Source organism: Molossus molossus, unplaced genomic scaffold (genome assembly GCF_014108415.1).
Source record: "Molossus molossus isolate mMolMol1 unplaced genomic scaffold, mMolMol1.p scaffold_m16_p_11, whole genome shotgun sequence".
In the NCBI taxonomy this organism is placed as follows: Eukaryota; Metazoa; Chordata; class Mammalia; order Chiroptera; family Molossidae; genus Molossus; species Molossus molossus.
The window spans coordinates 5057270-5081604 of NW_023425346.1; the positions used below are offsets into that span (position 1 = coordinate 5057270).

At 48.2% G+C, this 24335-nt stretch overlaps 1 protein-coding gene across 2 annotated transcripts in view; it reads left to right on the forward strand.

Moving 5' to 3' along the window:
* CNTNAP5 (contactin associated protein family member 5) overlaps window positions 1-24335 on the forward strand; it is an 883849-nt gene that overhangs the window by 561368 nt on the left and 298146 nt on the right. For both annotated transcript variants that reach the window (XM_036254192.1, XM_036254193.1), the window contains exon 13: window positions 18562-18762. In XM_036254192.1, the coding sequence (XP_036110085.1) occupies window positions 18562-18762 (201 nt within the window). The remainder of the gene's footprint in view (window positions 1-18561; window positions 18763-24335) is intronic.

Below are 24335 nucleotides of genomic sequence, written 5' to 3' on the forward strand. Positions count from 1 at the left end.
GGATGCATTTAAGACAACAGGAATGTGGTGAGGACTTTGAATTGCGCTGCTGGGTGACATGCATGCCAGGTGGGCTTGCAGGACAGGGCAGATGCCCTCAGGACTGAGGGAGTAAGGGGCACTGGGGTCTGTGCAGAGAGAAAGAGAGGAGGGAGGAAAGGGCAGGCACAGTAAGTGACGGTGGCCTGAGTGGATGCCCATGGCGGAAGACCGGGTTGTTGGGACAGGACAGCGGGACCTCTCGGCTCTGTACTGCTTTCCTGGGTACGATGGTTAATGTCACGTTTCACTTGACAGAGCCACATGCCCAGACTTTGGGTCAAACCGTATCATTCGTGTTTCTGTGAGGCTGTTTTTAAGATGAAATTGACATGTTTATCAGTGGACTTTGAGAGAAGGAGGCTGCCGTCCCCAGCATGAGTGGGCCTCGTCCAGTTCGCTCAGTGGCTGGGTGGAATGAGTACTGATCTCCCCAACAAGGAGACTCTGCCAGCAGACAGCCTGCAAGCTTGAACTGCACCTTTGTTCTGGTCTCCAGCCTGTTGGCCTCCTCTGCAGTCTTTGGACTTAGCGAGCCTCCGTAATCATACGTATCTGAGATAGATGATAGAGGATGGATGGATGGATAGATAGATAGATAGATAGATAGATAGATAGATAGATAGATATAAATATATTTGCATCCTGTTGGCTCTGCTTCTCTGGACACCCCTGCTGTTAACCCTGAGGGTGCAGCAGTCTGGATGCTGCGTTTCCACCACGGCACGGTTCATACTCCGTTGTAAACACCAATGTTTCCTTGTGTCCCCACTGGGCTCTGGGCTCCTGGATGGAAGGTGGGAGACAGGGTGTGGGGAATCTCTGCATTACTTCACACTCCTGAGTCCCCGTGTAAACAAACTGCGGAGACATCCCAGACAGATTAAAGATTAATTTCTATCTTTCTCCGTTTCTTCTTCCCCCTTCTCATTATTTGTCTTAAGTCTAAGAATAGAAAAGCAGAAGGATCAGACTGACTCGAGAGGTGCAAGCAAGTGTTGTTGAAGGTCCACAGCCTGACCTGTGGTCCCCAGCCGGGGAAGCTGCTGTCCCACTCAGTTCCGGGGAAAAGAAGCAATGGTTTCATTGTAAACATTTTTTTTTAGTTGAATGAACTGAGGTGACATTGGTTAATACAATTATACAGGCTTCAGGGGTACAATTCTGCAACACATCACATGTATATCTTTTGTGTGTTCACCACCCCAAGTCAAGTCTCTTTCATCACCATTTCTCCCCCTTTCCCACTTCCCCTCCCACACCTCCCTTCCCCTCGGGTGATCACCATGCTCTTGTCTGTGCCCATGAGTCTTCCCTTTTATTTTTTTCATTCGTTAATTTATTAAACAAATAATTTGGTACTGTGGATTCTGCTTCAACATCTAATTTAACTGGGCTTGATCATCCTTACTCTTTGCATTACCCCCAGCTTCCATTTCTGTCCATCCAGCTCCAAAGGCCTTTTCTTCCAATGGAGTAACGGGGGATGGGGTGGCACATGTTAGTATTCACACTGGAGTCAAACCTCCAGTGCCAGCGCATGCTGGCTGCCGGACCTGGGACGGGCATTTAGCATGTCTGGATCTTGGTTTTCTTATCAGTAAAACGGAAGTGATAAAAATGGCCTCCTTTTGAGATAAAGGCATTACCCCTTCTTTAGGTGTCAAGATTTCTGAAGCTCTGGCAGCCTTGGGGGACCATTTCTGAGTGGAAATTTCCCGTATCAATAAAGAAGAATTAGAAGGGTGAGGCACCCTGACAAGACTTTCCTTAGAATTTGATATTTAAACTCATTCTACTCGGTTTATGTTTTTAATGTTAACAAAACATCTTGTCAGCATGTTCACAAATATTGCCTAGCCACACACTGTCTTTCTTCTGTAGATAAAAATGCACATGGATATGCAAAATCGTTTTGTCTATAACCACTAACAAAGGCACATGTATTTCTTATCTCGATGAGTACACTGCTAATTTCATGCATCCACACCTCCACAGACAGCATCCAGTGTTTCAAGGAGTTTGTGAGGAATGTGTAGTCAACTCTCCAGAGTGAAACTTGTTTTCATTCTCCAACAGCTCCCAGCAAACCACCTCGGGAGTCTCCGTTTCTTATCACTCTCACTATTATAATGCTGTTCCTCACTGCTGTGGCAGCAGGCTCTGTCTTCACTAAAATTCATCAAAGATTGCATGACGGAGTAGGCAGGGAGGGCACAGCTGAAGTCTCTAGTATGCTTGCTCACAGTCATCAGTGTTGCTGCAGGTAGCAGATTATCATCCAAACTAGCGACAGAAAAAGATAAACATGTTCATCACTTAGGTCTACCAGTTGTTGCCTTGCTTCCCAAAGGTAGACCACTGTCAGTGAGTCCACAGTTTACAGATGCCTGCCCAAGGACCTGGCGGAGTAGAGAAAATGAGGGTTACTCATGACGGACGATGCAGACAACGTATGGCCATGGATGTCTCACTCAGCTTTTCAGTACATTATTTTTGACAGCTGTGAGCCAGTGTGCGCTGGTTGTCAGCACCGCGAGCCGGTGTGTGTTGCCTGGTGTGTGCTGGTTGTCAGCACCGCGAGCCGGTGTGTGTTGCCTGGTGTGTGCTGGTTGTCAGCACCACAAGCCAGTGTGTGTTGACCGGTGTGTGCTGGTTGTCAGCAACGCGAGCTGGTGTGTGCTGCCTGGTGTGTGCTGGTTGTCTGTCAGGAGCAGACAAGGCACCGAAGGTGGAGAGATGAGGGTGACATGGTCCCCACTCTGCAGAGTCTGTCTTCTCATGTCCTTTTGGTAAAAAACATCCATCTTCAGCCTTCTGCTCTGATTCACAATTCACACAACAGCCAGATAGATCTCTTAAGAACATAGGTATCTTGCCTTACCACCCCCTTTCTTCATCTCTCTCTGCAAACTCCAAGCTCCTTATGTATGGCTTTCAATGTTTGAAGTGCATGGTTGTGCAGATGTACAAGCTCAAATGCATTAATTATCAGTCTTAGAACAATGCCTGCACTTAACAATCCTCCAAATTATTATAATTAGAATTTATGATAATTATGGTCTGTGGGGCGGCGAGAACGGCCCTTGATTGTTGCACCCAGTTCCTCAGTCTGTAAGTGGAAGTCGATGACAACAGCTTTCTGTTATTGCGATGTAGTCAGTTACAGGAGTTAGCGCTGAGCAATGCTGGAGGGACTCGTGCAGAGCAGGTGGTAAGGAAAACATAGGTTGTTCTCTCCTGTTCTTCCTCCTTCCTCTCTTGGAAACACATCCAGTGTCTTAAAGGGCCACAGGCTCATCTCACCTAGGGAGGAGCCCTCAAGCTGCACCCCTGCTAGCAGGTGTCCTTTCCTGTCTGGGACTCACTCAGGGTGCCTCTTGCTGTGGCCATTTACTCAGTTGGAATGACACCACATTGCCACTTGGAGTTAAGAGGGACACATTGTTTTCGGTGAAGAAAGTGTTGTCCAGAGGACTTTTTTTGTTTTTGCATAAAGAAGAAGAATAACAACTTAGAAGAAGAAAGCCCTTTTTAAGTGTATTTCTCCCTGTTTAACATCTTCCATTGTCAGCCACGGCGTGGTGACCACATAGGGATTCTAGAAGGCTGGTCTCTAAGGCAAAGTTGGGATCTGCTAAGTTCTGGGCTTTAAGTGGTCTCTCTGGGCTGGCAGGGGCATAATCTCCTACTAAATTGGACCATTAGATACAACTGCTAAGTTGTAAAGATGCAGATTGCCCTTAAATGAAGCATCGTCACCTTTGGGGTGCCAAGAATGTTAGCAGGCTCTCAGAGAAACGGCTTCCTCACGTCCATCCCACCGCCTGTGGGCTCCAACCACGTGGGTGAGAAGAGACGGTCCAGGACCAAAGGGGGGCGACTGCAGTGTGATTCCCACTCACCTATTTGCTTATCCACGCACCCACCCCCCTTCACTGACGCCTGGCATTCCTTCCTTCGTCTTCCCACATCCATCTTTCATGTGTCGAGTGACTCACACGTTATCCCCTCGTGTGTCAGTCACTCAATGACTCATTTAGATGCTCATTTAGAAAGTGCCGTTCAAATACACTTTTGAGCACGAACTTGGGCAAGGTGCCACGGTCACTAAATGAATGTCTGTCCTTGTTCTAAAGGGTCTCACAGGACAAAGAGTGAGCAGACATTGTCAACAGATATTTCACACAAGGTGGACAATAAAATAGAAGCTGATAGAGATGACAGAAACCGTACCCAGGAGCCAGGGCTGACCCAGGAGAGCTGGTAGATTGGCCTGTCCTCTGAGCTGCACTTCTAGTAGAAATAACTAACATGCAAATAAGCATCTTCGAATGTGCAGTGCCCTGCAGCACTGTATTCGCATGACATCACTGGCTCTGCAGCAAGCCTGGGAGGTGCTGTTCTCTTACTCACATCGGACACACAGACATCTCGAAGCTGTGTCCTTGTCCGAGGTCTCACGTGCTGACATGAGTCTCCCAGAAAGTGGAGCTAGGTCTGTGACTCCCATCCCTGGGTTCCTAGGCTGGGAGAAACAGAGGGTCTGGAGCAAACAAAGAGCCACATGTCTAAAGAAGCAGACCCTTCTCTGGCCTGTGAAGCCCCCACGTGCCAGTCAGTGGCACCAGGCCAGGTACCTCCGGGGAAGGAGTCTGAGGAATGAGGTCTCCATGACCCCACTTGACCTCCCTGGTCCTCACTTTCCTCGTCTGTCAAGTGGGGATCATCATGCCCACCTTCCAAGGTTTTTATGAATATTAGATAAAGATTATAAAAAGCAAAGATTCTTAAATCTTATTTCTTCAAAGAATGATCTGAGATGAATGTTTAAAATGCCATTTTCTAGGCCATTCCCATAACTGTTTCTTTAATAAGTTTAGGACAGTGATAAGAAATAGCATTTTTCTTCTTTTTTTTTTTTCTATCCTCACCTGAGGACATGTTTTTTCAATTATCTTCAGATAGAGCAGGAGGGAAAGAGGGATAAAGAGAGAGAGAGAAACATGGATGTGAGAGAGACACATCGACTGGCTGCCACTCACTCGGCCCCAGTTGGGGTTGGAGACAAACTGCAACCGAGGTGCGTGCCCTTAGCGGGAACCGAACCCGGGACTCTCTGGTCCACAGGCCGACACTCTAATCGCTGAAAGTGCCAGGGCCTGACACTTTCTTGAAGGACGTTTCATAGCACACATTTATTGCTGATACCTGAACCCTACCTTCCATGCTGCAGGGGTCAGGACAGTCCAGCCAACCGTGTTTGCTGAGACGGGCTGTGCGCAGTGCTGTGTGGGCTACTGCAAACCACGGACCTCCATGCCCAAGGACCTCACATTTCACATCCAGGCTATAGGCACTTCACTAGCCATGCTGTGTCATTCACAGTTACCCTGAAGGGTCTCAACAGCCACAGGATCCGAGGAGAGTCTACTTCCACGAGACTGAATTCCCTATGTGTGCAGGAGGGATGGGCAGTTACTCTCACCTCTGTGGGTTGGTCTGCAGATGAAATGTAGTTATATGAGCAACTCAAGTGATACAGTCCGTGCGGTCGCTGGCGTTCTCCCGAGCTCTGGCGCGGAGGTCCTCCTCACCACCAGCAGAGGGCGATCCAGATGCTGAGGCAGTTCCGGGATAACAGCGATCAAGGAAGGCTTCCTGGGAGACACAGGGCTTGAGGAGTAGGTGTGACCTTGATAAATCGGTGTTGCACAGTCAGACAGAGAGGAGAACAAGGGAAACCAATTCTGCTGAGCTGAGCAGGGTCTCGGATGTGCAGCAGTGAGCAGGAACCAGAGGGTCCTCCCCTTGCTGGAGGGCTCCTGGCTTGTGCATCTGAGCAGAGCGAACGTTCGCTGGATTCTTCATGTTCAGAAGAGTGAAATAGTAAATGGGAGTCCAGGTGTCTCCCAGAACACTAGCTTGCAGCTGCTCCCTTTTGTGCTGAGTCCAGGGTTCCAGGGAGAGATGGGGAATCAGAGGGTCTAGATGTCCCAAAGGATAAAAGAGCCAAGATGAGCAGGTCGCTTATGATTTCAAGACGTGTGAATCCCAAAGAGGCAAAGCTAGTCACCTCAGAGACTCCTGCCCTCGTGTGGACTCGCCTCGCGCACACCATGCAGGCTTGCTTCCACGCACACGTGTTTGCGTGCGTTATATGTCTATCTATTCGCGGAGAGAAGCTGGATGGGGTGATGCCAGGTTAGACAGTGTCCACGCGGTGTCCAGTGCTAGCTGTCCGTATTCTGGGCAGTGCTCACGCTGGACGTCTGGTTTGGCTCCTCTGGAATATCATCCAATCACCTCCTTCCTGAAACCAAGCTCTTGTTCTTTTATTCTGCGAAGTTTCTTTTCCTGTCAGTTCTTATGGCTCTCCCTTTAATTTCCTTCATCAAAAATATCAGACAAATCCAGCAAAGCCTACAAGATCATGGGTGGGGTTTGAATCCCAAAGTGAATCCCAAAGTGATACGTTGTAGTTCTGTCACGTATGACTTAGGTGAGTGACTTGGCCTCCATGTTCCTCTACCGTAATTAAACACTTATTTTTAAAATCATCATGAGGCTCTTATGAAATGACTGATGTAATTCATAAGAAAGAATGTCTGGCATTGTATACCCAATTCAAGGTAGCTATCATTTATTATTTTTATGACTCTATTCCCAGAAACCATGACTCTGTTTTCTGGGGATTCAGTAATTAAAATAGCAATCAAGAATTTTCATGAGAGAGCACCAGACACACTAAAATCGTTCATGAACATCCATTCAACATAACCAATCAATGCTCACACTTGAACATGAGTGCTATCATGGTGTCGCTGGTTGAATTTGATCATGACTTCCGCTATTTGACAGTTATTGGGCCAGCCCATCCTCAGCCATGTGTGTGTGTGCGTGTGTGTGTGTGTGTGTGTGTGTGTGTGTGAAAGCGCACACACGTGGACGGGATGGAGCACAACAGGAAAGATTTGGGCACTTACTGCCTGGGAAGCACTGTGCGCAGCACTGTCTTTTGTTCACCAAAGTGTGTTTATTCTGAAGTGTCCAAACTTACAGAAAAATTGAAAAAACACTAAAATAAGTCAATATATACTTTCACCTAAATTCTCCAACAGTTAACATTTCTACCACATTTGTACATGCGTGCTGCCCTCATCTCCTTCTCTCTCTCCCTTCCCTTTTCTTCCTTCCTCCTCATAAATTGCCTTTGTTTTCCCAGAACTATTAAAAATAAGTGGTAGACATAATGACAACTTAAACCTAAAGACTTCAGCCTGTAGCTCTTAGAATAAAGGCATTATTCTATGCAACCTCAATGCCAAGCCTTATACAAAACAAGCATTAATTGAATCAATATCCAATATAGCATCCCTCTTGTCTCTGTTGTGTCTTTTATAGCAGAGTCTGTGTTACTATTTTATTTAGGAATGAAGCACCTGCCACAGGATGGGTTTGCTTGTTATGTCCTTTTAGTATCTTTTCACTAGAAACCCCTTCTCCGAACTCCCATCATTTTGTTTGCTTCTGATACCATGCATTTTTTGAAGAGTAGTACAAGCAAGCGCTTAAGTAGAATGTTCCATATTTTGGATTTTGGTGATTATTTGTCATTGTTAGAATATTTTGGAAAGAAAACCACATGGGTAAAGTGTGTTCTCCTCAGCGCACCCCATTAGAAGGCTAGGACATCAGTCTGCATTCAGTGGAGATGTTCAGCCCCTCCCTTGGCTAAAAGCACTTCTGCTATATTTCGGCATTTCCAAGGTAGTTCATCATCAGTAATTGTCTATGTGGTTCTATTGGAATATCCTGCTCCCCAGCATTTTCTCCAAATCTGCTAATGATCCTGACTATAGAATTTATTACACCAGAATTGCTCATGTTGTTTTTCTAAGTCTGTATTTTCCTACATGTGCACCTCTCATTCTTCCTTCTTCTCTACAGAAGAGCTGCTTTGTCTCCCGTGCCCTCCCCCACCTGCCTTGTGTGACCATAAACTCATGAATGATTTCATTTTAAAATGTTGTTACCACCATCATTCTATTTTCTATGTTAAAACTGTGCCTGAGATAGCCAGCCACGGTCCCTTTCATTCAGCCCTTGTCTTCCTTACCTGCCTCCACTAATCTTGCAGAACTGCCTGGATTTTCAGCTCAAGATGTTCCAAGACGTTACCCGGATCTTTCCCTACGTAGACCCAGATTCAGCTATTTCCCAGTAGTACAGTTCAGTGTTGTAGCCAATTGCTTTTGGAAATGAAGTTCTAGGTGTTACATGTGCTTACTGTTTCTGGAGCAATGGGACCGTACTGCTTGTGAGCGATTTCATTGTGCACAGAGAAAACGCAGGCGGGCGTTGCAGAGCCAGCATGTCGCTGGAAGAGAGATGGGGGCTTCTGCTCTCCCTCTTCTGGGAGGTTTTTTTTCCCAATAACCTCCAGAAGCAGGGTGTACAATCCACAAAGCAGAGTAAGTGGACACTCTTACATTTACATAGAGCTTGCCTCCTATCTGACCGGGTAAGAGGAGCTGTGATTGAGGCCGTGGCTTCTCCTTCTTCAGACAAAGGGACACCTCCATGGTCAGCTCAGCCCTTGTGGGTGTGTATGAGTTCAGTCTTAGCCACCGTTAGCTCTTCTGACCCAAGGGGAGGGCATTACTGTTGATTGTGAACTGGTAGCCGGACACTGGGTTATGCTGTGTCAGAGTGGATCTCAATCCACGTGATCAAGTTTGAGGTCGAGAGTCTATCTCGTGTGCATTTTGAGAAGAGGTAGGGTCAGAGAGGTTGGAGAGCATGGCCGGTGTCCCTCGGATGTGGAGACTGAGCTGGGTCTCTGTAAGGGCCCAGCTTCTTCCGGAGAAGCTCAGCGTGGAGTCGTCAAGACTGCACTAAAGATCCCATAAAATCTCTAACAGCAACGCAAGCCCTCCCGTCAGCTTCACAGGCCTCTTCCCACCGGTGGTGATGTTGGAGGTCCCTTCCTCCCCTTCCCTGCTCAGAGGGTGGCACTGAGCTGGCCAAACCCTCCTCTCCTGTCCCAGCTGCTGTCCCGCTTTCTCAGAACCAGCTGTTCAGAGTGTCATTTAGCCTCGTGCCCCTCATCCTACCACCTTTTCAATACCTAACACGATGTTCTGCACACACTAAGCATTTAATAAAACGTCCTTGAATAAACCAGCAAATAACACACAAACACGTAGAATACACTGTGCTCGGAGTCCATTCACAAACACCCTCCCCCCAAGACCATGAAACGGAGCCCCGGGTCTCTGTGATCCCGGCACCTGTTTGAGAGGAAGCAACGAGAAAAAAACACTCCCGAAAGGAACATAAAACGGAGGGCCGGAGTGAAGCCGGGGATAAAGCGTAGCCAAGCGTGTCGCGTGGGCTCGTAAGGCAGGGCCCACTGGGCAGCCGCCCTGGCCTCCGCAGGGGTCTGTCCAGTCCGCACAGAGCCCGTAGCCACCAGGGCCCCGACCGGTGATGCTCGGACCCCCAAAGCTCAGAAACCCCCAAAGCAGTGTGTGTGCAGAGGGCTCACAAGGTGAGCCTGAGTCTCGCTGGGGCAGCTGAGCTGATCCCCAGCGGAGAGAACAGGGCTCCGGAGGGAGTTCCAATGCCTTGAAAGGAGCTGAAAATCGTCGCATAGTCAATGTCGCCCCTTCCTTTAAACGTTGAGAGAAACACGCAGTGACCCCTCAGCACAGGTGCCCGTCCTGTTCGAAAAAGGAGGCGGTCCCTCTGGTCCCCGAGTCACCTCATCCGGTGGCTTGCAGCCCTTCGAGGTGCTGCGCGTGCGGGTCCGCAGCCAGGCCCCGCGCCCGGCCAGCTCCGGGAGGGGTATCGATTCCCCACGCTGCTGAACGTGGGCTGCGCCCGTGCACAGGTGAGACCGAGGTCCGGGGCGGGTGCGTGTCTCTCCCGTGATCAGGAGCCTGGCCAGGGCTGCCCGGCCGGGCCTGAGGTCTGAGCCCGCTCTTTCCTCCGCGGCCCCCGCCCCCACTGCCCACAGAAGTCCCCACGCAGCCTTTCCCGCGTCACTGCTTGGACTGAAGCCGGATTCCATGGAAACATGGGGAAGTAAGTAGCTTCAATGCCAAAGGACGAGAGGTGTCCAGGCTGCAGTGTGTGCATGGTGAATGAGGGGCAGGGCCCGTGCTTCGGGGGCTACTGAAGCTGCCTTTACTCTCGGTGTGCAGAATCCGCTTGTCAACGCAGATAACTGTACCGGAAGTGACCCCAGGGACCTTATACACACTTGCTTTATTACAGGAGGCGGGTAAGTGAATTGGCACATTTTTCAAAGGACGGTCAGCAGCTCCCCACAGTGATTTAACTTCAATTAAGTTGGGTATTGACAATCTTGTAACTACTGTGATAGAAAAATTGCGGCTTTTTTTGGTCTGCAAAGAGACAAATATGTGTATAGAATGAGGTCTTATTAGTCAGTTATTTTTTTTTGCCTGTCTTTCCTATTTCACTTTTCTTTTGTTTATTCTTTTTTTTTTAAGCACAATCTTCATGGTAACAGACGGAACACCTTGCGGCATCTATAATCATTATTGTTAATAATGATGATTATCACAATGATAGCAGTCATCCGATAGAACAAGAGGAGGAACATGTATAATATAACCGTAACTAGCTCTGTATGGAAACAGTAGCAGCTCCGGAAATGAGGGCAAGAGGAGTCAGGCAGGTCCCTGGGAGACCCAGGATGAGGGGTCACACAGGGCCTTCTGGGTGATGACTTGGAAAGATTCCACCACCTCATAGAATGTTGCAGAAATTCCACCACGACTACTCTCCTGGGACTTGGTGCATCTCTGTTCTCTTCTCCTGTTGATGTTGTTATCGAATGTATGGGTGTATTGACCTTATAACTTAAAATTTCTGTTTTTAAATTGGGACCATCACACAGCAATGCATAGAGGAGCAGCCCTGAGGGTGCTGGAGCAGAGAACCCAGCAGCACACGAATACGAGAGATAACCTAATCTCCTCACTGGACAATGGTTCCCTGAAGTCCTACAAGGTGCCCCGTGCTAGCCTTGGCTCCTGGGTCAGAGGACAAAGACTCCCATTGATCTGTGTGCAGTGTCACCTGACAGACTTCTCAAATAGCACCCACCCTTCCCTGCCCCCAGCAGACCTCTGGGCAGTCTCACTCCCTAGTAAGCTCAAGATTACTTACAGCAGTTGAGATCATTGTCCTTGTGTACATGACTGTTTCCCCAAAATAAGGGTGAGCTTCTGAAGGAGCTTGGTGGCGCCTTGTGGTCCTGTGTGTGTACAGCACTAACTGAACGCATGTCAGAGCACATGAATGAACGATGCCTTTTACATCTTGGAATATCTAATAACTTAATGGGAGTAGAACGAATGCTAAATTCACAATGCAATTAGCAGAATGCTTTACTAATCTACATAACAATATATTGTTATGTCTTTGAAATAATGCTTTGGAACTTGATCACACAGGCTATTGCTAGTTGATAGCCTATGACCTGTAATTGTGTAAAGGGGGCATGCTAAGTGGTGTGGCTGAAGGTTATGAGATAGGCACAGGTATGCAAGTGAAGACTCATCATGGCTAAATAATGCTTTAAAAAACACATATTTTATTCATATTTATACATTTTTATGGAGATGTTATCGATGTATTACACTGTTTAAGTTGAAGGTGTATGATGTATGGATTTCATACCTTTATATATTGCAATGTGATACCATGGTAGTATTAGCTAATACCGCTATACATCACCTAATTGTCTTTTTCTATGATGACAACAAAATGCAGTCTCTTAGCAACTTTGAAGTTTATATCACAAAAGTCTTGACTATAAGCACTAAGGTGTGCATTAGATCTCCGGAATGTACTTATCTTCAAGTTTGTAGTCTTAAAAAACATCTTTCTTTTCCCACAAAGCTATAGTTATTAAAACAGTATCACATTGGCATAAAATATACACATACAGACCAATGGAACAGCCTAGAGAGCCCAGGAATAAGCCCTTGCATTACAGTCCACTCACATTCAACCAGTCAACTCACACTCACCTGATGGAGAAAGGACAGTTTCTTCAGTAAGTGGTGCTGGGAAAAGTGGATCACCACACGCAGAAAAATGAAATCAGAACACTGTTCTACACCATTCAAAAAAATTAATTCAAAATGGATCAAAGACTTAAACATAAAACCCGATACCATGAATCTCCTAAGAAAAAAAATCATTGGTAAAAAGCTCCTTGAGAGCAGTGTTGCTGATGATTTTTTGGATGTGATACCAAAAACGTAAGCAACAAAAGCAAAAGTCAGCACGTGAGGCCACATCACACAAAAAGCCATCTGCACAGTAAAAGAAACAATCAACATAATGAAAAGGCAACCTATGAAGTGGGGAAAGTACTTGCAAACCATGTACTGGAGGGGGGAAAAAAGCAACAATTTCAAATATATAATAACTATTACTTTAGATTAAGTGAAGTGCTTAATAAACAGATTCTTGCCAGTTCTTGAGCAAAAAAATGTGTCCTGGTTAAGTCCAGACCTGTGCTCTGTTGAGCCGGCAGAGAGCGGCTGCTCAGCTTCTCATCATGACCGTGGGGGGAGGGGAGGTTGTCCAGCAGAATGACTGATGGAGAATAAACCGGAAAGTACAGGGTAGTATCAGTGTTTATTTCAGGTGTCTGAGGTCCTGAGAATTAAACAACATGTTCTGCTGAAGAAAATTCAGGAAATGTAAGGGACACCAATAAATATACGGAGACATGAGGCCATTTCAGAGTGAAAGATAATTGAACGAGATGGTCATCATTTATCACATACAGCAGCAGCTATAGCACAAGGAACTGACTCCATCCTGCTTTTTAACCTCATTTTCAGGATGAGATCCCCACCCCAACTCTCTAAGGGATGAAGCTGACGTTCTCATTGTTTCCTAATGTGCATAAATCCTTAACTCTTTTACATGCTAGACAATCTATTATGTATCCACGTAAACTATATAATTATAATATTATAAATCATTATAACACTATCATCAAAAAGCCATAGTAAAGCCCCTGTTTTCAATGAGGAAACTTCAGACTTGGATATGGACTTGTCCATAATCCAGGGCATCTCAAGACACCTGCGGCCTGCATGCCTTCCTGGAGACGAGCGCATCGTCCTGTGGGGTGGGCGCTGCAGGCCAGCAGAGGCTGGTTGAAGCCTGGAGGGCTGAGTGACGCTTTCCCAGCAATAACATTCAGGTGACTTACTGCCGTTCTCTGCATGACACTGGACCTTCTTGAGTTATAGGGCAACCTCTCTAGGTTTTCTTGTGTGGGAGTTCAAGTTCACAAAACCTCAAAAAGAAAGAAATTCCTGTTCTGGGTCTTTTGAAATGGGTGTGTGTTCTCTGTGGATTTGGGAGGGAAGGCTGGGCTGCGTTGGCCTCGTCACCCTTGAGGAGTCTCTCACGTTATGCTCGGGAAAGAACACTTGTAGCCAAACTACCATGAGAACTGCCTGCAGCCACGCAGAGCTTTTCCTCCTGGGTGCTGTTGTTAATAATTGACACCTGGGAGATCCTGTTTTTAATGGTAACTGTTCTTAAAAAAAAAAAAAAAAAAGTCTTTATTGGTTTTAGAGAGAGAGGGAGAGGGAGAGAGAGATAGAGACATCGATGAGAGAGAACACTGATTGGCCGCCTCCTGCATGCCCCCACTGGGGATCGGGCCCACAACCTGGGCATGTGCCCTGACCGGGAATCGAACCAGCTACCTCTTGGAGCATGCTGGACTCTCAACCACTGAGCCACAACGGCTGGGCACTTCTGGGAGATCCTTTGTGCCTTTATATATAATCAGCAACACAGATTCCTGTGGCACACTTCGGAATTTGGTTACAGTGGGCCTCCTCATATAAAGCCCCTCAGTTAGTCTTTAAAACCGCCTGTACAATGGGCATCACGGCGGCATTTCAAATATTACTACGAGAAAACTGACCTTGAGCGAAGTCACCCTTGGACCAGGGAGCACCGCGCGGGCGCCACCCAGCTCCTGACTGGGAGCCAGCTGTGTGCCCGGATCTCCGCCCGACCGCTGCATCGCCCATCTTGAGTACTTGGCTTCACAGGCCGTATTTTAGTCCCAGCCTGTGTGGGCTCATGAATAAATTTTCTGCATCCACCTAATGAATTGCTCAGAGCAAAACCTACTTGTTTGAAAACCCTCCAGAGCTGACTTGATGCCGACCTTCCCCAGCTCAGCCGCAGTGCCCATCCTGGAGCAGGCAGCAGAGACCTCGCCCCTGCGGCCCTCAGGTGGCCCTGACCCTGGTCTACACCACTGCGTCAGAGCTTAATCGGTACTGCTGACAAGGAAGCTAGGGAGGGGGGTGCATCACTTACCCTCTTGCTTTCAGTCTGTACTCTGCTGTCTTCCAGGGAAAAAAGTAACCAGAGAGCCCAGCGGTGTGGCTCAGTGGTTGAGTGTCAACCCTGCACCAAGAGGCTGCCAGTTCAATTCCCGGTCAGGACACATGCCCAGGTTGTGAGCCCGATTCCCAGTGGGGGGCATGCCGAAGGTGGCCGATCAATGTTTTCTCTCATCGATGTTTCTATCTCTCCCTCTCCCTTCCTCTCTCTCTCAAGTCAATAAAGAAAACAATTTTAAAATAAATACATTAAATTAAATTAAAAAAAACCAGAGGACAAACATATCTTTGAAAGGAAAGCCAACAGTGAGACTCAGGTTTTGAGAAATCAGCTCTCTTACTGTCAATCACATTGTGTTTGCAGGGAGGACTGTGATGTCCATATGAATTGGGGGGAGCACTTAGGAGCTCTTAGTGGTCCTTTTTATCTTTTTATATTACATATATCAAGAAGTGCCACCCAGCTGGTGTGGCTCAGTGGTTGAGCATCGACCCATGCACCAAGAGGTTGCCGGTTCAATTCCTGGTCAGGCACATGCCCAGATTGTGGGCCCGATGCCCAGTGGGGGGCATGCAGGAGGCGGCCAATCAATGTTCTCTCTCATCAATGTTTCTATCTCTTTCTCCCTCTCACTTCCTCTCTCTCTAAAATCAATAAAGAAAAAAAAATTAAAAAGGAGTGCCAATAGTTGAATTATTAAAACTTCAATCTACTCTCAGGGCTCAGAGGCGAGATAGGGGATGTCAGTGGCTTCAGGGTGACTCGTGTGTCTGGCAGAGTTCTCCTTTCCATCTCGCCAGCCATAGAGTATGGTTTGGCAAAGTGAGGCAGTGACTAAGAGGATATGTAAGTCAATGAATGACTGTGTAAACTATGAGCTGAATGGATGTACTGATAGGGAAATCTGTGTTCCCTGGGAGGGGAGACCAGATGCTATGATTGAATGATGCCATGTGGATCACTTTTGAAATCAGACACACTGGACACAGTGAGACTGGGGACCAATTTACCTTCTCTCCCTGAGCATTCATAGGTCTGCATTTACATCTTTATATCTGTATGGACTTAGATACAAATATATAGATATATAGACAGCTGCCAGAGGAGCTCGTCATGAGTAGGATTGCAGAATGTCCCAGGACAGGCGGTGACAGAGCCGCTGACATCAGACCACCTTCCCTTGTCTGTTTCTGAGCACTGCGGACATTGCAGAACTGTCCGTCTTTGCCCCTCAACAGTGATACAATTACTGTGCAGTTGCTTTTCTTTCCGTATTTTGTCAGCATTGGTCTCTCTTGGCACCAGCATTTTTGAAGTTTTTCTGTTAATTAATTGTGTAACATTATTATTTTTATCAATAAGCATCTTGTCCTATTTTGACTTTGAAAGAAAACATTCAGTAACTTTGTTTTTTAAGACTTGACTGAAAATGCAGTTCTGCCTCAGTTCAATATAGGGGGCATGCAGGTTGTCAGTGGCTGGCTTTAGGAGACAGACTAAGATGAATCAGATTGTTTGAGCACAGTTTCATGTTCTGCTGCAAGGAATGTGTCCTTTTCTGGAGTCAACAAATACTTTAGAGATCACTGAAACCAAACTCCTCTCTCCTCTTCCCCCTTCTACTGCATGAGCACTGACGGGCAGGACAGTGGAGTTGTTTTCCCAACTCACGGTCTTGCTTCTTCGTGGGGGGATGAATCATGACTACTTTCAGTGTATGTGCTGGTCATTCTCATCTGATATACCTTGGACTTGGGCCATTTATTTACATTTTTTTTCTAATTTATTTATTTTTTATCTTCACCAGAGGACATTTTTCCATTTTTTGTTCAGATAGAGAAGGAGGGAGAGAGAGAAATATCGGCATGAAGGGGACACATCGAGTGGCTGCCACTTACACAACCCAACGAGGGCCGGGGACAAACTGCAACCGAGGCACATGCCCTTAGTGGGAACCAAACCCAGGTCTCTCTGGACCACAGGCTGATGCTCTAACTGCTGAGCCAAACTGGCCAGGGCCATTTTTTTTCTTTCATTGATTTTAGAAAGCGAGGAAGTGAGAGGGTGAAAGTGATAGAAACATCAATGCGAGAAAAGATCGATCGGCCGCCTCCTGCATGCCCCCCACTGGGGATCAGGCCCACAACCTGGGCATGCGTCCTGACCGGGAATCGAACTGGCGACCTCCTGGTGCAGGGATGATGCTTGACCACTGAGCCACACCGGGCAGACATTTCTTTACTTCTTAAACTGGTTTTCTCATGTGTAAGATGGAGGAGGTGGGGGAGAGGAAACCACATGTCTATGTTGGGTTCCTTTCCACCCTGAGAATCTAGGAAAAGTAATGATGATACTATGCGGGAAAGATGCTCAGATGACAGAGGTTTCAGGGCCTCCTGTGTCCTCCTTTCTTCAGTTGTAAGTAAATAAATGTGTGGAATTAAGTTCTATTCCCACTGTAGCGCATGTTTTAGCCTCAGGTATTAGATGGACGCCTGAGGCCTGGCAGGGTGAGCCTTGGCGGTTTGATGGCCATTCCGCTGTAACGGGCCTGCCACAGGAGAGGTGGTTTCGCTGCCTTTTATGTTTATTGTTATTTGTTTGCTGATGTAAAACTGAGCCCCAGATAGTGAGGTGACTTGTCCAAGCTTGTCATTAACAGACAGGGGTTTCACACACAGCTCTCTCGGTTACTAAATCCGAATTCCTCTCCTCTCTCCTTGCTTCCCATCAGTACCTGCTGTGGCCAAACATGTCCTCCCTCCCTGATTCAAGTGTCTTCATCTCTGCATGTTCTTTTCTTGGAGGCCTTCACAGATATTTTTGGTAAATAGAAGTAGCACGGAGAATAACATAAATAAATAAATAAATAAATAAATAAATAAATAAATAAATAAATAAATAAATAAACATTAAAGAAAGAAAGTTCTTGGAGGTCCTAATGAAATGCACAATTCCATCTTTGAAAATTGCGTTTACAGCAGCTCTCTGTGTGGGACTTATTCCCCCCCGGGGACCTAGTTTTTCGGAGGTCATCTTCCAGGGCAGCGTTTCTCCTGCAGAGGAGGGTGTGTCAGCAGAGGGAAGGACGGCTTGGGAGGGGTAACATCCTGGGTCCCAGTGTTTGCTTAGTCACTTGCTAGCTGTGTGATCCTGAGCAAGGTGCCTAAGCCTCCCCTGCATGTCCCTCTTTCTGTGGTGGCGGGTTGACGCCCTTCTGATTGAAGTAACAAAGATTGTAAATGTGAAATGGGCGTTAACTGCTTAGCACACAGCCTATGGAGTGCGGCTCCACACTGTAGCTCATGTGATTACTGACCTCCCCCTTGACCCCAAGCGGAGCTCTGCCAGGAGCAAAGCCACTGTGCCCACACCCTCGGGTCCGCACAGCACCCAGGCCTTGGGTGACGGTGGGTGACAGTGGGTGACTCAGGGTCGCGCCACACTGTTTGCATGAGCCGCTTTTTTTCAGTAGGATTCTTTTTTTTTTCCATTATCTCTATTTATCTTAATACTTCAGAAAGTTACTAATTAACTTTTTAATTGTCTTTTATATAATCCTACTAGTTTAGAAACAGCATTCATTTAATTATTAACAGGTTAGCATATTCATTTCTGTGATGTATTCATTTTCGTTTATTTTTAATTGAATTTATGGAGGTTACATTGGTTAATAGAATTACGTCGGTTTCAGTGTGCAGTTCTATAATACATCACCTGTATACAGCATTGTGTGTTCACCTCCCGAAGCCTGGTCTCTCTATTTACCTCCCTGTTCACCCTCCTCAACCTTCCCCCATACCCCTTCCTCTGGGAATCTCCATACTGTTGTCTGTCTATAAGGTGTTTGTTTGTTTTTAATTAATTAAGTAATTTATTTATTTATTCATTTTTGTTACAGATGTTTCTCCTTTTCCCGCAGATACCCTCCTCCCTATCCCCACGCCCACCCAGCATTGTGATCTATGTCCTTTGGTTAAGCGGACATGCGTCTAAGTTCTTTGGTTTATCTCATCCCCGCGCCCCCTTCTGATTGGGATCCTTTTGGAGCTTGTTTCTCACCCTTCCTTCCTCGGTTGTGTTTCCGGGCAGAGGACAAGATCTGGACCTCGGTGCAGCACAACCACACGGAGCTGACGCACGTGCAGGGGGCCAGCCCCGAGCAGCCCTACGCGGAGGCCCTGGACTACGGGGGCAGCGCGGAGCAGCTGGCGGCGGTGATCGACGGCTCGGAGCACTGCGAGCAGGAGGTGGCCTACTACTGCAGAAGGTCGCGCCTGCTCAACACCCCAGGTAGGCCTCCCGGCCCCTCCAATCGCCAGGCCCGGCGGAGTGACCACAGGTGGCCCGCGCGCTCCGCCAACCTGGGAGGTCAAGGAGACGCGTGTCTGCCGAAGGGGGGTGACAGCTGCAGCTGTGCACTGAGCGCTGGAGGGATCCCAGGAGGGGCTGGAGGTGGATCTGCTGGCCAGGGTGTGCCGGGGGGAGGTCATTGCCCCTTAAGGTTTCTCCTCGTCTTTAAAGGGGGGTGATGACCTCATCCAACGTGCAACAGCCTGGCGGTGCAAAGTGCCGAGAGCAAAGGCCCTTGAACAGAGCACTCGAGCGAGGCCTCCAGGCGGTGGAGGTGGGACGTTTCTGGCGCAGAGAATAGCCCCGAGACGGCAGTGGGGTTTCTGCAGGCTCACCCAAGAGCAGAGAGCGCCCTCTGGGCCCAGACAGCGGGGAGCCGACCGGCAGTGAGGCCCCAGGGCGCGCAGGGCCGGTCCTGGGTGCTAAGTGCCAGCTAAAGTGAAGTGAGGGCTTCATGGCGATTGATTTCATTAAAATTAAAATTGCTTTTAGAAAAAATTAAATTAGACCTATTTTTTAATCTTTTCCTATGGCTATTATTTTTTTAAGTGAATGGTTGATTTAGTTATTAACATGTTTGTAAGAACAAACAACAAAATCAAGCAAACAGAAACCTTCCAGGACTGCTTACAACACCACTCAGGGGTTCTGCGAAATGTCAGGTGGGCTTGGGCAATGATTTTGCGCGCCCTGGGAATCAGCCGTTTTTGTCAATATTATTGGTTCATTGTTTGTTTCGTGGCAGGAAAAAGGCTGTCCACCACAGGGGTGCAGGGTGCCCAAGAGAGGGTTTCAGAATCCTTAACTCCCAGTAATTTACACCCCGGTGCGTGGAAGTTAGGACTTGTGCAAGACGAGAGAGCTAGACACTGAATGACGAAAAGGAGAAGGTACAGATATGCCTCACTAAGTGCAACACTCAGCCTCGCTGATCTAGAATCTTCAGGGAAGCTCTGTTCCACCTAAGTGAATTTTCCAGATAACTGTCACTTATCCTTTAAGCACCAAAAATCTTTTGGAAGAATTTCTAACTATTTGAAATGAAAATCTTTTTTCAAATGGATTACACGCTTCCTTGCCTTCTCAAATAGATAATTCTGAATGTAAAATGTAACCTTTTCTTGATGACTCAGTATCATCACTGCAAAATCAGTTGTTTTACTGGCCATGCTTGCAGGGTGATGAGATCCGAGGGGGCCCCTCTCCCAGGTCCTCAGTGGGTGCTGCCTGGAGAGGGTCAATGTTTCCATTCCTTTGAGTTGCTCTCTCTTCGGGCTTCCAAGCCTGCACAGATCACTCTCAGCACTATTTGCAAAATGCCTGTGTCTCAGAAACCCCCTTACCCTCATTTTATGGTGGGGTTGGCAGTTTTGTCTGGATTAGGTTTGGTGGGATTTAGGAAAAATGTGTCTGTTTATTGTGATTATGGGATTTCCTTCCGTCTCTGCACTCTGTGATGTCCATTTGGCGACACCGTTGCCTTTGCACATGTTTCGTTTTTCTAAGGTTATTGCTTTCATTGTATAGGGATGTTTGAGCAGGAGGGACATGGATTTGGGAGCAGGCCATACATAGTGAGACTGAGATCTGGACTCTCTCTGCCTCTTACCGGTCATGTGACATTGTGCACGGCACCAGGTTTCCACCATTCCACCCCCTGAAACATTTACACGAGACTCCTGAACTAAAAGGGCCAGTAGGAAGATGAAGAAAAATGTAGCCATGCCCCTGCACCGTGCCCAACACAGTGGGGGGCCACCAAACCCGGGCGCCCTGATTCTTTCCTTGCTCACAGCTTCTAGCCTGCGGCAAAGGTCCCAAGTGTGTGCCATGATGGGACACAAGCTGAAGGGGCACTTTGTTTCTATGTTTAAAGTGTAAATAGAATAATTGTAATGATCGTAACTCATGCAAGAAATAATCTCATCCCCAGAGAAGATGAGTGTTGTATTTCGGTGTGTATCCGTCCAGACGTGTCACCACCTGGATATTCACAGAAGCACCGTGAGCACACACTATATGCATGTTGAGGTTCAGAGGTACCCACTGATCCTTATGTCCCCCATTGCTCTGCATCAAAGAAGGTGGAGGAAGGCGGACAATGGGCATGCGCACACCATGTCTGCTCTCTCCTGGCGAGGTGGCTTGAGAAACACAGCTGGATTGGAGGCTAAGGGGGCCTCCTCACCCCTCCGCCTGCACCTGCAGAGGCTGTGGCACTGGGTGAGGTGCATGCTGACGGAGAGCCTCACACCCCTCCATGCATAGACAGAGCACCTACACCTGACCCGGGTGTGCTCAACTCATGGGCGTGGGGGGGCAGGCAAAACTGTGCCCATGAGTCCCACGGCCAGTGCCCAGGGCACCTCCTCGCTGGGGCTCACATAACCAAACACCGCAGACCAGCTGGTTCCTAACACACTAAATATATGTCTGACAGATCTGGAGAAGTCCATGATCCGCGTCCCAGCAGGGTTGGTTCTGGGCAGGGACCTCTCCAGGTCCCATCCAGCTCACTTTCCCTCATGTCCTCACATGGCAGAAAGGGACAGGCCCCCACTAACCCTATTCATGGGAGCTCTACCACCTCCCCAATACCCCCACTTCCTAAGACAGTCACACGGGGGTGGGTTTCAACCCTACTAATAGATTTGAGGGGGGGGCACAGGCATTTAGCTCTTAATAGGCACATACATGCAGGGGTATTTTCCTATTCTCCCTGGTGATAAAGCATGGGGCAGCTGGGGAGCAGAGGAGAGCGGTCTGCCCATCTAGAAGAGCTGAGCAAGAGTCTCCCTACCTGCTGAAGCAGGGCCCTGTGACATTATTTCACTCCCGGTATCTGTCTCAGACACACACACGCACACAATGCACAAATATCATTCCATATCAATAAATATAACTTTATGCCAATTGTCCATTAACCACAGTCTTTCATTATATGGAGGTACCACAATGGACATACACAATTAATAAATCCTGTAGTTTGGACATTTAGATTGTTTCCAATTTTTTACTATTACAAATGTTGCAAGAATATATTTACCCATAGATTTTTGTGAGCAAAGCTGATTATATTTATTTATTTATTTTCTTTTTTTCTTTCTTTTTTTTTTAGAGAGAGAGAGGAAGGGAGAGAAAGATAGAAATAGCCATGTGAGAGAGACATCAATTGGCTGCCTCCTGCACACCCCCTACTGAGGATCGAGCCTGCAACCTGGGCATGTGCCCTGACCAGGAATTGAACCGGGACCTCTAGGTTCACGGGACGATGCTCAATCCACAGAGCCATACCAGCCGGGCATACTGACTATATTTTTAAATAAATTCTTTGGATTGTAATTGTCAGGGCAAAGCGTGTGCACATGTGTAAGTGTTTTGCCACATCGCCTGATACAATGTAGCGAGGCTATGCCAAGCACACTGCCAGGGATGCTGTGGGAGTGAGTGCCCACTTCCCCACAATAGGTGTCACCACCTTGCTTTAACGTGGGCAATCTGATACATGCAGAGGAGGCCTAAAAACAGTTGTACACATTGGTGTTCATTGAAAGCATGTGGGGGCTGGCTCCCACAGCTTACTGGAGGTAGGCCCTACCTGTAGCCAGGGTTAGCAGAAGCTATAAAATATTATAAGTTGTGGCTGCAGTGGGCTCAGATGACTAAGAGAATGTGGAGGATGATGCCTTGCTGTAGATTCTCCTACATACTGTCCACACCAGATACCAAAGAGGGGGGATACCAAAGAGGGGGGATACCAAAGAGGGGGAATCGAGAAGGCGGGATGAGAGGAAAGTGAGTAACTCCGATGGCCACCAGGACTGAGGATGGCTAATGCTGAGAAGATGGTGAGGTGCTGCGGGAGCAAGGCCTCTAGTCCACAGACCTGCTCTGGCCGGGAGGGTTGCTGTCCCCACCTGGCGCTGCAGAGCAAGGAGCCTCAGAGAAAACCAGGCACTTAGTTAACGGACGCAACTGGGCAGGGGCAGGGCTGGTTCTTGAACTCAGCTGGGCCTGCAGTTGACCCAGGAATGCCGTGTCTGAGACATACGACTGTGGGAAAGTTCCAGCCCAAAGCGAGAAGAAGTGGAGTAGTCCGGGAAGATGGAGTTCGTAGGGTTTCTCGTGTTCTGTAAGAAAGTGTGGATAAGAGAGCAATGAGCAGCCAGAGCCGCCTCTCCCACGGCTGTGCAGCTGCCTGGGTGCCCTTGCTGGATGCGGCGGCTTCCATGCTTGTGGGCCCCTCCACCTGTGTCCTCAGGGCTGCCTCTGTCATTCTTGGCTGGGCGCTGGGGTCATTCCTCTAGCAGCAGCACCAGGAGACACAGACAGTACACAGATCGGGTAAGGTCGGGCCTCGTTCGCCACTGTGTCGTTCTAAATGAGTTACTAATGCAACCATGACACTGTCCTGTTTGGAAAGTGCCTCTGATGGTCTTCCCCCAGCCTGCTGATAAGTGCCAGTCAGTGGAATATGCCATCTGTCAGATTAACTAAAGAATTATACTCATAACTCTCAGAAGGGATGGATTCGAAGCCTTCGGAGCCCACTGCAAAGGTGCCTTTGCTACCCGGCATGTCGTGGCTGTCCTCGCTGCACCGGCTGCGTGCGGGGTCTGCGGCCAGCTTCCGAGCAGCTGGCACGAGCCTGCACGTGCTCAGAGGCGTCCTGTCACAGGCTGCCCGGTGGAGCCCAGGCCTCCCTCACTGCCCGCGGCTCTGGGGGATTGTCGCCTGAGGCAGAGTTCCTGAATGCTTCAGGTTATGAACATTGAAATAAAACAGACCCCAGTGAGGGAACACCAGCAGCAGGCAGAAGCGGGGACATTGAGCCCGCAGTCTGGAAGATGCTGTCCTCACATGGCCCATTTTCTCTTTCGCCCTGTGCTGGCTGAAGGGAGAGACGACTGAAAGGGTAGGAAGGGGACTGCCCTGGGGAGCCCAGAGGCCGGGTCCCTGCTGGGAGTGGGCAGTGACGCCCTGTCTGCCCCACATTCTCTCCAGCAGTCCCCGTGGCGCCTGGCATCCCCATGGGAGAGGTACCAGCTGGGCGCAAGGGCTGGGAGTGAGAACTGGGTGTTTGCTTCTTCCAGCCCCACCCACACTGGGTGACAGTCTGGGAGCACGTCTTCCCTACCGTGTTGAGCTCCCTAATCACAGGGAAGAGGTCGGCATGGGTCCATGGGAACTAGACATTTAGATGCCCTGATTTTTGAAAACTAATAGCTGTTGGAGAACCCAGCCAGATTTGCTTTGGTTCTGAACAGAAAACATTTGCCAAGCACATCTGTCCTGAAAACAAGCGTACCGCATGGGTTGTTCAAGTCCCTCTGCAGAACTCAGGATGCGGCGCCCCACCAGCCCCGCTTCCCCTGTGTCCGGAGTCGCTATCCCCCAAAGTCCCTCTCGAGCGGTCCCCCCAGCCAGCCGCTCCTCTACTCACGCTGAAAGAAATTCCGACTTCTTTTATCGTACTCTGAAATTCTGTCTTCTTCTTTCCCTTTAACTGATGA